Genomic DNA, 15,127 nt, shown 5'->3' on the forward strand with positions numbered 1-15,127 from the left:
CTTCTCTAACGTAAAGGGAGATTTCCCATGCTTCCTGCAAAGCAAAATAACTTACCCTCCTTCTCAGGCTAAAAACCCACCATTGTATCTGATTGAGTTTAACCAATGCAAAGTCAACACACCTTTTCTGTGCAGACGTTGACACTCCGCTTCGAGCAAAATGTATATAATCTTGCCCACTCCCCTCAGATACTGCTCGTATATTTACTTGAAACCCCCTCTCAAATATAAACCTATCACTTCTAAATCTGCAATTAATAGCTGTCTAGCATAGCCTGCCTATGAACAAAACACAGCACAAACTCTTGTGCAAAGCTTTTGACACTGTCCCTTTAATGTGACTTGAACAAACTCCAAGAGTAGTTCTGAATTCTAGTTCAAACAATTCACTTTTTGATCTCGGCTGAGACTTCTCCTGAGTGCCAAGCCTGAAAACATTGTTATCGTATGAACCTTGTGCCAAACTCATTTAGTGTCAGCTAGGACAGTTTACTGCAGACAGTTTGGGGATAAATGACTGGGAGACACATATATTTATCCATTGGTAGTCTTCCTACAGAAGCAAGCTGAAGATCAATGAAAGCTACGGTGGACGAGGGAACTTCGCACACAATGCCTTATTTGTTTCTGCCAGCTCATGCCCAGAATGTGCTTAGGACTTGGCATATTTCTTACTCTGAATGAACTTGAATATAGACAAATACAATTTATGTCTTGTTAAAAAAATTTAATAAATGATAATCTGTTATGTCAGCAGTATGTGTTCAGTACCTTTATTCCAGCATTTCTTAGCATCTCTAGAGTTGGTCTAACATCTGCTTGCAGCTGATCTTCTACGCCAGTGAGACACAGCAATTCCATTTCTCGCTCCAAACTCTCTACAACAGCAGCAACCTTCAGGTTTCTATCATGTATGCTCAACTTTGCTTGGTTATATCGACTCTGTTGGCACAAACACAAAGCCACTTAAGAGCTTGCTATGACTCAAAGTATACATTCAGTCTACCAACCAGTTATAATATGGATTCATTAGGCTGAATGTTTGTCTTTAAAAATCTTTGAAGAAAATCAACATTAAAAGAGCAAATTTTACTTTACACACACAGTTATACATGTTTTTATCTGGCAAATGACCTCAAGAGAACACCTTCTGAAGAACTATTAAGAATTAGGCATCCCAGCACACAGGCAGGAACTGCCCTTATCTTTGAAAATAAGCAGATTTTTTAGGTTATGCTGAAGCTACAGGATTAACATTATGCTAGCTTCTGGGACAACACTGTCCAGTCACATAATAACACAGTATCCTACATATGACTACAGAACAATCACTAACGAATGACAAAATCTCTAACAGATTGTATGTCATACCTCAATTATCAATATTTTAAGTATGAATCATCTTTTTTGCGACCTTAATAGAATAAAAAAAGAGGAATGTTCCCCTTGAAGTGATTAAATGTGGTGAAGCACAAGATCACATTGTACCTTCATACCTCAAAATCCTGATACTGTTCTTCAGTCAGTGATTTTTTGGCAACAACCAGCGTTCGCAGTCCTTCTCGTGCCATATTACCACACTAAATAGACCAAACCACAGAATAGTTACGCAAATATTCAATCGTATGTACACATTTTATACTATATTCTAACAGGAGATATCTCTACCATAACTTTTGGTGTTTCTTTAGACTCTTAAATTATTTTTGAGAAGCCACAGAATAAAAACACTTCAGGTCCCCTAAATGAAGTGGCATGCTACGGGAAAGTCAATTAGATTTACTCTTCTAGCTTAAAGAAAATCTCTCTTAGGTTGAAGCTTTACAATAAATTAAAACTATTTTTGAGGCATGTAACAGACCTACATTTTCTTTTTCCACTGAATGTACCTCTTATCAGAAAAATATCTACACATTAAAAATAGCCATGGAATAGCATGTCTTAATGAAAAACAAGGCTGTCCAGTGCAAAACACTTATTGATTTGACCTCATAAAGCTAAATAAATTAAACAAGTATTTTACAATTAATTGTGCATCATTATCGCCAAAAGTAATTTTTATGACATTTTGCTAGGTCTTGAGGGAGTTTAATTTATTCATGTCCCCGAATAAATCAAACTGCCCTGCAGCAGATATTGATTCATATTGCCAATACCATTATGAACATACATGGTGTAATCATTGTATTAACATATTGTCTGTATGTAGGGTCAAAATAAGATGATTGCTGGTACCTACTAGAGCCACACAGTGAAAAATATTAATCAGCTTTGAAATTCAGTCCCTAGCTATTTTATATTAAGTTTAATAAATGTGGAAAAAAAACTATTCCAATTTGGCTGCAAACCTTATTAAACTTTATAATTCATAATCATACCTCACTGTAGAATTTGATAAAACAAGGGCATTTCAGGATAAATAGGTTTATAGCAGAATACGTCTCTGAAGTAATTAGGTTTTATGTGAAAGGTCAGTCAATGAAAAACAACTTCACTTGTTTTAAGTAGGAACGTGTTCTGCTATGAGTACTAGCTTTGCTTTTCCTGTAGGTTATTCAAGAATTGGAAATGATTCTAATCCCTTAAAAACCATTCAGTATATATGTAACTGAACTTCAAAACCCATTACTGCCTTGGTTCAGGTTCTCCTTTAAACCTGTTCCAATAACATCCGATATTTTGATTTTAAACTTTTAGTTTTTACAAAATTTTAGTTTTTACAAATTTTGATTTTGTTTCTTACCTCTTCTTCTAACCAATCATTGTACTGTACAATAGTGGACATTGCAACATCTGCACCCTTCATGTAAAATGTAATTTCTCCTGAAGATTCATCCTAAAATTTACAAAAGAAATAGACAGAAAAAACCTTCCTGTTTATACAGTTAAAACACTTACCTACCAATAACCTAACTGTCTTTTGAAGTAGTCAATGAATTATCATTTATAAAAGATGAAGTACCTTACCAAGAGGTGGGTAAGTTTTATTACTTGATGTTACCACTTCCAAAGACATATCTGATTCCATTGAGATGCATATTCCCTACTTTCTCAGTTCTAACTGAAGTCAATGTGAGTAACAGATTCCCAGTATCCCTGAACTGCCTGTCTGAATTTTAAAATATAACTGGTATGCCCCCTCTAACTACTATTTTTTTTTCTTTGGTGGCATATACTATCTAACCTACAACAGAAAGTTTGCTCTCTATCTTTGAAAAACCAAAGCAATTAAAAATTTACAAATAACTTAGTGTAAATGCTTGTTACAGATGTTTTAATGATGAAACATTCATTGCACATTCAGAGAATTCACATGCAGGCAAATATAATTCAAATCAGTAATTTCTGAGGTATGGTCTGTTGCAGAAGGAATGGATTAGTCTGATCTGCAAGCTTTTTAGAATATCTCTGAACATGTCACTGTTAAACAGACTCTTAGTGTCAACCTCACCTAATGAAATACAGACTTGCTGAGGTCTCTCCAGACCTGAGCATGCACATACTCTGCCTGAGGTATCCTTGCCTAAGGCTGATAGCATGCCTGGCTTGTCATCATGGGCAAATAAAAAACGGGATGAGTTTGACACATATTTAACTGGGACTTGGCACTGATCTAACCATCTAGCAATGTTGCCTGAAGCTGTTCTGCTACAGTGTCAGATTCTAGGTAGAGAGAAGATAGAACTATGTAATGTGGATGGTTTAACATTCGCAGAGGTTGAAACCTTCCTTTTAGTATGGTGGTGTGGCTTCCTTTCATCTGAGGTTTTAATGATCATTACTATGGTCCTAACTGGGCATCTAGAAGACAACTAAGCACATATCTTGTAAATCTTAGACCCTGTGGGTTCTGCTGTGTATGCACACCAGTTCAGATACCAGTATCGGGTGAAGAAAAGCAGCAGCACCAGTAGTATAGAAAGATGCTAACTACTATCGTAAGAAATTTCAGCCATTAATTTATCCCTTCAAGAGGCAACATATTTTGTATGAAAGAAACAAATGGAAAATTTAAAACAAAGGCTTAAAGGCAACTTGCAGCATCAGAGGCTAATTGTGAAGCAGTGAAATTAACATGTTAGAATCACAGAACCATTTGGGTTGGAATGGACCTTTAAGATCATCGAGTCCAACCATAAACCTAGCATGGCCAAGTCCAACACTAAACCACGTCCCTAAGCACCACATCTACATGCCTTTTAAATGCCTCCAGGGATGGTGACTCCAGGGATCTTCCTATGTAAGAGAAGAGTTTGTCCTTTACAAAGCTCTCTACGACATCAGGTTAGCCTGATTTTTGTACAATTGCTTGCCTAGTATTTCATGTGTACCTGTGTCAAAGGTATACTTCCCATTTGAAAAATGTGAAATGCATTCCCTGGAGTATCAAGTTTCTATTAAATTTTATAAGAATAAAACAAGCAGTAAAAAATTTTTTTGAGAAATAAAACCCAACACCCAGAACACCCGCAAAATTACCCTAACTATGATCCCCATGCGCTTGCTCTCAGAAGTGAAGGGAAAGATCTGCAGAATATAGTACGTCAGAATGTGTCCACCCGGGGTCTTCAGCTGCATTGAGGTCAAATCCCTGTTAACGAGAGTGAGACCAACACTCTCTGTCCACTGCACCAGAGCTACCTGAAGAGAAAAAAAAAAAAAAAAAAAAAACACCAACACATTTAAGTGGGAAAGGTCCTAAAAAAAAAAAAAAAAAAAAAAAAAGAGACACACACATTTAAGTGTGAAAGGTCTATTATACTGTCATATAAATTAGGCTAAAGCCAAACAACTGTTGCTAGGGCAAAAGTCTAAACTCTTCCAAGAATCTAGGAAAAAAAAAATGTGAATAGCAGTAGACCGAGTACAAAATCTTAATACATTAAATGAGTACTTTCCTTCTGAAAGCTTACAAAAATTCTTATGAAGAATATAAAAACTTATTTGAACTTATTCCTGCAAATGAAGTATTTAGAATATATTGTTCAGAAATAACAGTTCTAATAAAAAGCCCCAGATATTTATTCAATGATACTTAAGGGGCATCCAGTTATTATTATGCAAAACCAGAACACAATTTCTGTGCCAACGACACCATTATGTAAGTAAAAGATTTGGGGTATATTTCCACATAAAACATTTTATTACATCTACAGTTATATGCAAGCCAAGACACTGTAATACGCAGCACATAGATAAGCAAGGGATCTTATTTTCAGCTTGCTTTGTTCACTTGCATAATTTTATTACTTTGTTTCAACAATACTATAATTGAGTTCTTACCATATCATATGAGATAGAAACCAAGCTTACAATACCGCATCCCACAAACATGCTTGTGAAAAGTCTCTTTTACAAACCCAGAAATGCTGCATTATACAATAATCACTATTAGCTACCACTACGTGGCATCTTAAATGCATTAGATTTGCCTTCTTTTATTTTGATTTTGCTGCTTTGAAGTGCATGACATCTAGCCTCTACTTTCTTCTATGTTATGCTTCATAATAATGCACTAGATATTTTTCTATTACTACCGTGTGATTTATTCCTTCAAAAATTTAATACTTTAGGAAAACTGCTTTACTGTTAGTTTATATACAAGCCATATTCCATATTTGAATGGGAAGTTTCTGATAAAAAAACCCTCTCCTCCTCAATTCTATTTTTATTTTTCCAAATGCTAATCATTATTGGAAACCAGATTTTAAAATTAGTAAAAAGGTAATTATAATGAAGTTCATGTGATTTTTATGGAACCAGTCTCTGCTATTAATCTCAGGTAAGATGAAAAACATAAAAATCAAGCAGTCCGATAAAATGACATGCAAGTAGTAAAATCCCTAGATATGTTCAACAGATATGATGACTAATGCTAAGAATTTCACTGAAAGGAAGTAAATCACCGTAGCTTCTATGAAAACATAAAATTGGAAAAAAATAAATTTGTGCGAACCCCCAAGAAATTCTAGTTGTGCCATCTGTGCAGGCATCACCAAATGAAAATACAGCAAGATGCAGTAACATTAAAGAATACACTTTGAAAATAACCATTTTAAAATCTCAAAAATCACAGGAAGTCTTTTTAGAGATTTTTTTTCTTCTTCAATAGAAGTACCATATAAGCTGTACATGATCCAATACTCCCAAGGTTAATTTTCAATTTTCACAGTGAAAGGTTACTATTACATTCTGACCTGTAAATTGCATCTTTCTACTACTACCCTATCATCTCATTTGTGTCCCTTTGTAGCTAGGACTTAAGTGTTCTATATTTGGTGACTCACATCTGTTTATTATTTCACTTACGCTTGGCTTCACCTACCATTTGGACTAGCACTTTGCAGCACAGTCATTTTGGATTCTTATACCTGGCCTACACACAACTGTATCTACTTTTTTTTAAATTGATCAGTGCAAATATCATAGCAGAAATAGTCAATAAGGTTCAAGAGTCAAATAGATGCCTAAAAGGCAACTGAACAAACTTGAGAGCAAGATACTGTTCGACTCTTGTTATTCAGAATGAATCAGACCAGCTAGACCTTAACAGCATCCAGAACAACATAGTCAGACCTTACCATTAAATATCTGAAGCTTTTAGCGTATACAAATTTAAAAAAAGTATGTCACAAATGGCATGAAAATCTACATTATAAATCTTAACAAATAATACATGGTGAATGCCTGGCTATACAGAGTTCAAAAAAAGGATTCTTAGGTAAGTCTCTCTTCTTGAGATTTCCCCTCTACAAGTATATTCTTTTCTCTTCAATATGTTTCTGAAACCTTACATTAAAATGGTCTTGTACTCTAGTGTGCATACATCAAGGACCTCTAGAATGCCAGGTAAATGCAGTAGCTGTGGCTTCTACAGAGCTTGACATATTGGATGGAGTCAGATAAAGCCACCAAAGGTTGGACAAGCCCCAAAGTCTTCACTGGTGATGCTACCATTTTGCTTTAAAAAAATTTCATTATAATATTTATTTGCCAATCACCAATATTACCTAACACGCACAGATGAAATGTGTCAAGTTTCCTGAATCCATTGAGTATTTTGTGGACCTTGTCTGGCTTATCACCAAGCTTCCCTTCTACGGAATGTGGCTGCCTGGTAGACATACGGTCCTCCTAGTACTGAGACACAGATGTGCACTTGAACCCATTAACTGGGTAGTGTTCCCAGGACAAGTAATGTAGATGGAGTCAAAGAGAGCTTCTGTGGTTTCTAACTTGCTAGTTGTCTTTCTCCGCAGTAGCAACCCAAAGGGTAAAGACAGCTATCCACCTCTCGTGAGAAAAGGTCAAAGTAGCAACTTCCAAATCAGGAATAAAGGTAGCAGATACCTGCATTATGAAATGGAAACGCAACAGATCTGACAAAGGCTCCTGAGAAATACCTCTTATTTAGTGTTTCTTAACCACCTTCTTTCAGACGTTTCTATTTACCACATGCCCTCTGTCGAGCTCTGGTTGTCCCTGTCAGCAGTGTCTCTCCACTAGAGGCCACCCAACCCTCAGAGCTTCCATAGTTCACAGCCCCAAATATCAAACTCTTTAATTTCCACAGCACAGATTCACATTCAAAGTCAAATTCAGAGACTTCATAAGGAAACTCTCTCAACTCAAGCAGTAACTGTGTGACCCACAGTGTAACCTACAGCAGTACCATATCAGGAGGTGGAAGTAGCTTCTCTGAGCCGGACGGTGTAGCTAGCTCAGTTGCTTGAGGAATGTGTGCGTCTTGAGAGAGGCAGGAAGAGGGGAAACTTCAGAAGCATTGTTCTTACAGACCATGGCAGCCCTGAAAACTAATTCCATGTTTCAGGGATATAAACATCCCATTTATTTAGAAATGTTCATTTATGGAACTAAATCAAAACAAGCACTTTATAAATATCTTAGGTATTTTCTAGAAAGTTCCATAGAGTACACAAGGTTGTTAAGTGACAATGATGCAGTTACCTATTTTATCAGTCACTAAAACCTAAGCCTACTAGAATCAGAAAAATGAATAGTTAAGGACTTCATAAACCCCATACCAAGCACAGAAAAAAATTCCAAACCCATTATTCCTGTTGTGGATTCAGAATTGTGCATTTAATTAAAATATTAGACTGATTTTAACCCAAAATAAATATTAATCAACAATTTTAAAAAACTCTAGAAAACATGTAAACTGATAGGCCACAAAAACCTTGGTATATTTAATTTTATCATAAACCAATTACATTCTAAATTATTTTTTTTCAGCTATGGTGCCAACATTTTACTTTTTTTTTTTAAGGAAAAAAATCTCTTCTACAATAAATTCTACTAGCCTATGACTCCTTTTAATAACCCCAATGAAAATAATTATGTGGTAGAAAATGCTACAAATACCTAAGCACATGAGTCAATAGTCAAAATTAGGGGGGACATGTAAGATGAAACAGATTGTCCATAGAAAGCGTTTAAAGGAACAGCCATATCTCTATTTACTTCCGACTCTGAGGATGAAAGAGTTAAGTTCCTCCCTGCTCTATCAAATAATAGGAGCTTGCTTCTCTCTGGAGTGGTGTTAGATGGCTTTAGGCCATTCAATCAGTATGTACAGGACTGTTCCTTACATAGCCCAACTTGAAGCCCATCTCTGAATTCTCCTGACCTTTCCCTATGAGGGTGAGTAATTTACACAAGGAAGGGCACTCTCATTCCCTCTCAGATTAACATCTTCCTTAGCCTCCTCTGGACCAACAGGAAATATCACGTATCACCCAGCTGCCTTACTAATTTTCAGTTTGGGGAATTGCAACACTTAGTCCCTTTGCAGTCACTTAACTACGTATCATTCAATCATAAAATGGTTTGGTTGGAAGGGACCTTAAATATCATCTAGTTCCAAACCCCCTGCCATGGGCAAGGACACCTCCACTACACCAGGCTGCTCAAAGCCCCATCCAACCTGGCCTTCAACACTTCCAGGGATGGGGCACCCACAGCTTCTCTGGGCAACCTGTGCCACTGCCTCACCACCCTCACAGTGAAGAATTTCTTCCTAATATCTAATCTAAATCTTCCCTCTTCCAGTTTAAAGCCATTGCCCCTTGTCCTATCACTCCATGCCCTTGTCCCTCCCCAGCTTTCTTGTAGGCCCCTTTAGCTACTGGAAGGCTGCTCTAAGGTCTCCCTGGAGCATTCTCTTCTCCAGGCTGAACAACTCCAACTCAGCCTGTCTTCACAGGAGAGGTGCTCCAGCCCTCGGATCATCTTCATGGCTCTCCTCTGGACTCGCTCCAACAGGTCCATGTCCTTCTTGTGCTGGGGGCCCCATAGCTGAAGGCAGTACTGCAGGGGGTCTCATCATAGTGGAGTAGAGGGGCAGAATCCCCTTCCTCAACCTGCTGGTCACGCTTCTTCTGATGCAGCCCAGGATACGGTTGGCTTTCTGGGCTGCAAGCATACATTGCCAGCTGATGTCGAGATTCTTGTCAACCAACATCCCCAAGTCCTCCTCCTCAGGGCTACTCTTGATTCTTCCTCTACTCAGCGTGGGATTGCCCCAACCCATGTGCAGGACCTTGCACTTCGCCTTGTTGAACTTCATGAGGTTCGCATGGTCCCCACCTCTCAAGCCTGTCAAGGTCCCTCTGGATGGCACCCCTTCCTCCAGCATGTTGATTGCACTAGTACTGCACTAGTACCTCTAGTTACTTTTCATCTTGGGAGTATGATGGTATGAAGTCCCAGTTAAAGAAAATCTGATGTGGTCACTTGAAAAAATGAAACTTGCCTTGCCTTTGGGCACGTAGGGTTATAAATCCACAGTGTGAGGTATTTGAAGCACCCTGCTGAATCACGAAGACCTTCAGTTACTGGATCAATCCTAAAAGGCTGTTACTGCTTGGCAGAAGACCAAAAAAATGCCCTAAGGCTGTTCTTGCTTGCTTTAGATACTACATCAATCAGGACTGGAACATACAAACCATCATACTACTACAGCTCCCTTTGAATTCTGACCTGTTTGGAACTTAGATGATCTTAAGAACCTAATCCACTAATTCTTTTTTTTTTATTTTTGCAACAGAATATTTTAAGAGAGAAAGCAGAATTGAAAACAACAAAACCACCACCCATCCCACTCTTAGCTTGGGTAAACTGAAAGAGAGATTGGATACTTACTTGACTCAAACATAACTTTTCATCAACCAATACAGAATAGCAATGTATTTCTACGAAAAAGTATTCAAAATCCTATTTAGACTGAAACTGTCAAGGCCCTGAGTGCACCCTCCCTAGGAGTTTAACCAGTTGCATTAAAGGCCAGCTCACTGTGAAGAGCTGTGATGATGAAACAGCTTGAAGAAGCCGCCATGGAGGCTGCTCTCCCCCTTTCACTGGGCTCTCGTGCTTGGTCCTGTGAGAGCTACACTGCAGTCACGTTGCAGCTATGTCTACACTTGGCCACGTACCCTGCTGACCTGGCCCTGACAGGCAGATTTGACATCCTGGCTTTGGACCTGCCTCACTGCGATGAACTTTCCTTGCAATCACCAGACTCTGCCTAACTGCTGGTTACTGTCTTGTGACCTGATCCTGACTTAATGATTTGCCGCCTTGGCTTGAATTCAGATGTGCCTCATCACCACAGACCTGTATACAACAATCTATACTCTTCGATTGTCTCTGGGTTCCATCATGGGACATGCTCTTTTCACCTTGCTTGGATATTGTGGGGCTGTACACCTCACCCTGAGGCCACTGCCTCTAGCAGCCTGGCTATCATGCTCAGCTCCTGGCGTTGCTTTCCTTGTGGGCCAGCCTGCCATTGCTGCTCCCTAGTAGAAATATCTAACTGCTCAATATTTATAAAGTGTTGCTCAAAACAGTTTATGACCAACTAATTGTCACTTTCAACATACAATATTCCCTTTTGAGCTAACATCAGTTTAAGAAAAAGAAAAAGGTGTTGGCAGTTCTCCTCCACCCCATGCCGCAGTCTGGGAGTTCCCCCTCAGTCGTGTCAACAGCTTTTCTGAGGCCATGCTATGAACCTGACCACTTAAACTGAAAAATGATCCATATAAATAAAGGCCTCACAGGTTTCAGCATATATGACAGAGCAATTTGTAGGGCGAGAAAGAAGGACTAGGGATAGAAATTTTGTAAGCTAGTTTTTCTGCTTAGAAGAATTCTCATGTAACCAACCTTCATTTATTTCACAGTATTTAAGAGTATCTTCACTTCAGAAAATAGGATCTACTTTCAAAATCAGGTTGCCGTGCCAGGTGTACAGAGTTTATGAGTGTGGTATTTTGAAGTTAACGCTATTGGTTTGAAAACAGAAGAAGCAGGGAGATTTCTTTTTCCCACTGCCTGTGGGAAAAGTGTTCCCAACAGTTTCTGTTTGGATTGTTGAACAACTCACATATGTTTCCAATCAACACTGGTTTGTTTCTATTTATAAAAAATGATTTGATAACTAACATTTGCAGGCCATCACTTATCATCAAGAAGCTTCATAATTAAAATAAAATTATTAACTTAAAAATACAGCTTGCTCATGTGAAAAAACTGCCGATCGATATTCAAGACAAGCTATGGAGTAGTTATTCTTTGTGGGTCTCGAAGGTCATGAAAGTGATGGTTTTATGCTACTGAGTGATTTGCTTTTCACAATACATTGACAAAACAACACAATTAGTCTTGCTTCAATAAGCACACACAATAAAATGAATTAAACAATACAACATGTCTCATACATTACAGCTTCACTTTTGTAAACACAAAAGCTGCTTCACTAAGGGCATATCATTTCCCTGTGTGTTTTTAAATGATTGGCTTTGTATCCTTGTAATTAATTTTAGCAACTCTGTTGTCTCTGGACAGAAATTAAATAACTCTGGAATTAAATAACTGACCACACTTTAAGGTAGTATTTAAGTATTCAAAATCCTGGAATTAGAAATGCTTGAGAATATAACAGTGCAGGACAAAGCATAACCAGTAAATGGCTGGTTTATGAGAGTAAGCAGTCATTAAAAATCGTGACTGCTCAACCTTTTCTGACCATGGGGAGCAAAGGTCTTCAAAGGCTCCTGTTCCTAGCATGCCCCTGAATTGCTTGGGTCTGTGACCTTTGAACTCCATTGCTTTACCTACTTAGCTTATATCCTCTTATGATTGTTCATTATTGTTCATTACATTAAGGTAGCTGGCTTTCTACAGATCAGCTGAACTCACACCTATGATGGCCAAGTAGGAGCCGTTTTCATTTTTTTTCAGTGAGTTCTCAGTGAATGTTTATTGTTTGCTATGCTACAGCTGTAGAGGACAAGTGACAGACAAATGAAACTTTCCACTCTGTCAGAGAAAATGAAATATTGATCACTTATCATAAGAAACAAAGAGCCTGGCATAAGTAGGGTTCACATTATGAATACAAAATCACTTACTTATCTCAGGTTACTCTAACAATAGATAAATACATCTTTTATGATGAATGCACCTACTTCTAAATGTGCATACCTTGTTATGGTTATATTTTATCTGTATATGGATGCACACATACACACACAGATGTGAAGAATTTCAAATGAATTTCTCAAGTCAATTCATTAAGCGTATAATGTGTCAACGTATCACTAAACTGCTTCTTGTATCTTCCTACATGGAAGAATAGTTTATACTTACAAATTGTTCTCTGCTCTTTATATGCTATGGTGGTATCATGCAATATTATATAATGCAACAGACAACTGTACAAATAACGTCTTCTTTCAAAAGACTGCAATCAAGCCATATCCATAACCAAAATCTAAGAGAACAGAGCTGCAATGTTGAGAGAGTACAATGCATAAAACTGGTTAAGTCTATTAAATGATAATGTTGTTTATTAACCAAATATGTTGTGATAGGTCAGTGCTGAGGTTAAACAGAAAACATCAATTGAACCATTTCCCTAAATAAAGCTCCAGGGTGCAATATTCAAAGCACTTTATTCAATAAAAAATGCTTTTAAAATGGTACTTTGGTGATTGGGAAACATTGGCATCATCCGTCAACCTAACTGCAGGAAAGTTCAATAAGCTAAATAATGAACCATTTACATTATTTTCCTTAGGCTCCAGTGATTTGCAAACATTGCATCAATAGAACTCTTTAAAAAATTATGATAAAGACCTGCTAGTCTTTCAACTCTTAGGCTTTTTGCTGTCATTCTGCAATTTTTATGCTGTTTAAATGTTTTTTGTAGCTTCATCTTTTTATAAGACTCCATTTTGCATCAATTTCTCATTATATTAAAACATATTTGTTCAATATGATCATTTTACTAGTGTTTCAAGCATTATCTTTGAGAAATGAAATTTAGTGCTGTCTGTTCTAAAAATCTAAGTTTTTCATTTCACTGTCATACAGTTTGAATGTATGAGTTTAGATGATAAAAAAATTATTATTAAAAGGATACCTGTGCTTTCTCTCCCTTGAAGCACTAACAGTTTCTTTGTTGCTGATTTCCTTTTCCACTTCCCTTTCTACCCTGAGTCCCAGATCTGTTGTATTAGCATTTTATCAACTTAACTTTCCTCTTTCCAAGGTCAAATTCCCTACTGTCTTCTCAAGGCACCACCTGCATAATACTCAAGTCTTACAGCTGTTTCCTTTAGCAAATATGGGAGGAGAATTGCTCTTCATGGTAATATTTTCAGGTTCCAAACAACTAAATGAATATACAAAAGCCCACAGACAGAGAAGAGCAAGTGGGAGGAAAAACTCACACAGTCGCTCTCGACTGCACGTCTCTTCACCTGATTTAGTAATACCTTTGGCTGTTAAAGCAGAATATTTACTTAATCCTCAGCCATCACCATATCTTCATAGGTACATACTCACTCATACAGTCTTTCATTATATTTAGTAATACCTCACAGGCTCATTACACTGATCTATTTAGTGAATACAAATATGTGTGCATATGAAAATTTGTACACGTGCATAACACAAGTCAAACATTATACAACTACACTAACAAACTATATTTACAGTGTATCTCTGGCATAAACAATTCATAATGCAGATCAACCCCACTCTATATAACACCACATATACTATTATGAATTACTGATTTTAGCCAAAGAGCAGTGTCTCAAGTCCTGTCTAGAGTTTATTTTTAAAAATGCTCTGATTGCTAGTTTTTAATCACTGAGAACCAGCCACTTCTTGATATTCTACAACCCTTTGACACTATGAACTGTGTTTATAGCATTTGAAATGCATGTAATGCCTGCTACTTCGTTACCACATGAAGATAGCCTTAATTATATTTCTTGCATTCCTAAAAATACTTGTTTATAGACTTGTTACTTTTAGCAATTACAGCTTACAGTTTGAATTACTAAAGTTTTGCTAGTATTACATATAGTGATATATCAGACATGTAAACCAAACGCATACCAAGAATAATAGGCCATGCTGTGGCAAGGTGAGGTTTGTGGAAAAAGTATTATGTTATATTAGATCAACTTGTACAGCTAGAAAAATACACAGGCTTTCAGATACACACTCTCTTCACATCTTACAACCACCTTGTTTTGATTATGACTAAGCTACTGTGGCTACACCACCAACAGTACATCCAAGTTTCAGACACTGCTAGAATTTCTTTAAAATAACGACACCCCTCAACCTGTTCACTTTCAGAGGCAAAGCAACCTCGAAATACTCTATTTCTCTATTTTACTGTATCAAGTACAGACATGTTTTATAAAGTGAATGCGCTATAATTATTTTTTATGATTACTTTGCAGTATCTTGAAACTTGAGCTTTGCCTCTCTCTTCTAATATCTTTTTAGACTGAATTCTAGGCAATCAATTTAGGCCCCAAAACAAGATTATTCAGAACCATAACTCAAATCCTGAAAGCAGTGGGATTTGTTTAAAATTTGGATTTCAATGGAAGTCAAATGCATGGTTTTATTGAAAAGGTGTTTTAAATTTGTGCTACACTAGACGCAATTTTGACTGAACCCTGAAGATTATGAAGCTGCCTAGGGTTTGATGCTCAGAAGCTTCTCTACAGGAGTATTTGAAGTTGTGGTCCCCGTCCATCCCCCCCCCCCCCCCTAAAAACACATACAATCACCA

The 15,127-nt window shown here is 37.3% G+C and overlaps 1 protein-coding gene across 1 annotated transcript in view; it reads right to left on the reverse strand.

Annotated features, from left to right (window-relative positions):
* LOC104158461 (probable phospholipid-transporting ATPase IIB) overlaps positions 1-15,127 on the reverse strand; it is a gene marked incomplete at both ends in the record, with an annotated part of 78,299 nt that overhangs the window by 2,186 nt on the left and 60,986 nt on the right. Inside the window, 4 exons of the mRNA XM_009696123.1 lie at positions 772-942; positions 1,497-1,580; positions 2,744-2,836; positions 4,480-4,641. Coding sequence (XP_009694425.1) covers positions 772-942; positions 1,497-1,580; positions 2,744-2,836; positions 4,480-4,641 — 510 coding nt within the window. The remainder of the gene's footprint in view (positions 1-771; positions 943-1,496; positions 1,581-2,743; positions 2,837-4,479; positions 4,642-15,127) is intronic.

Source organism: Cariama cristata, unplaced genomic scaffold, assembly GCF_000690535.1.
Source record: "Cariama cristata isolate BGI_N322 unplaced genomic scaffold, ASM69053v1 scaffold17562, whole genome shotgun sequence".
NCBI lineage: Eukaryota > Metazoa > Chordata > Aves > Cariamiformes > Cariamidae > Cariama > Cariama cristata.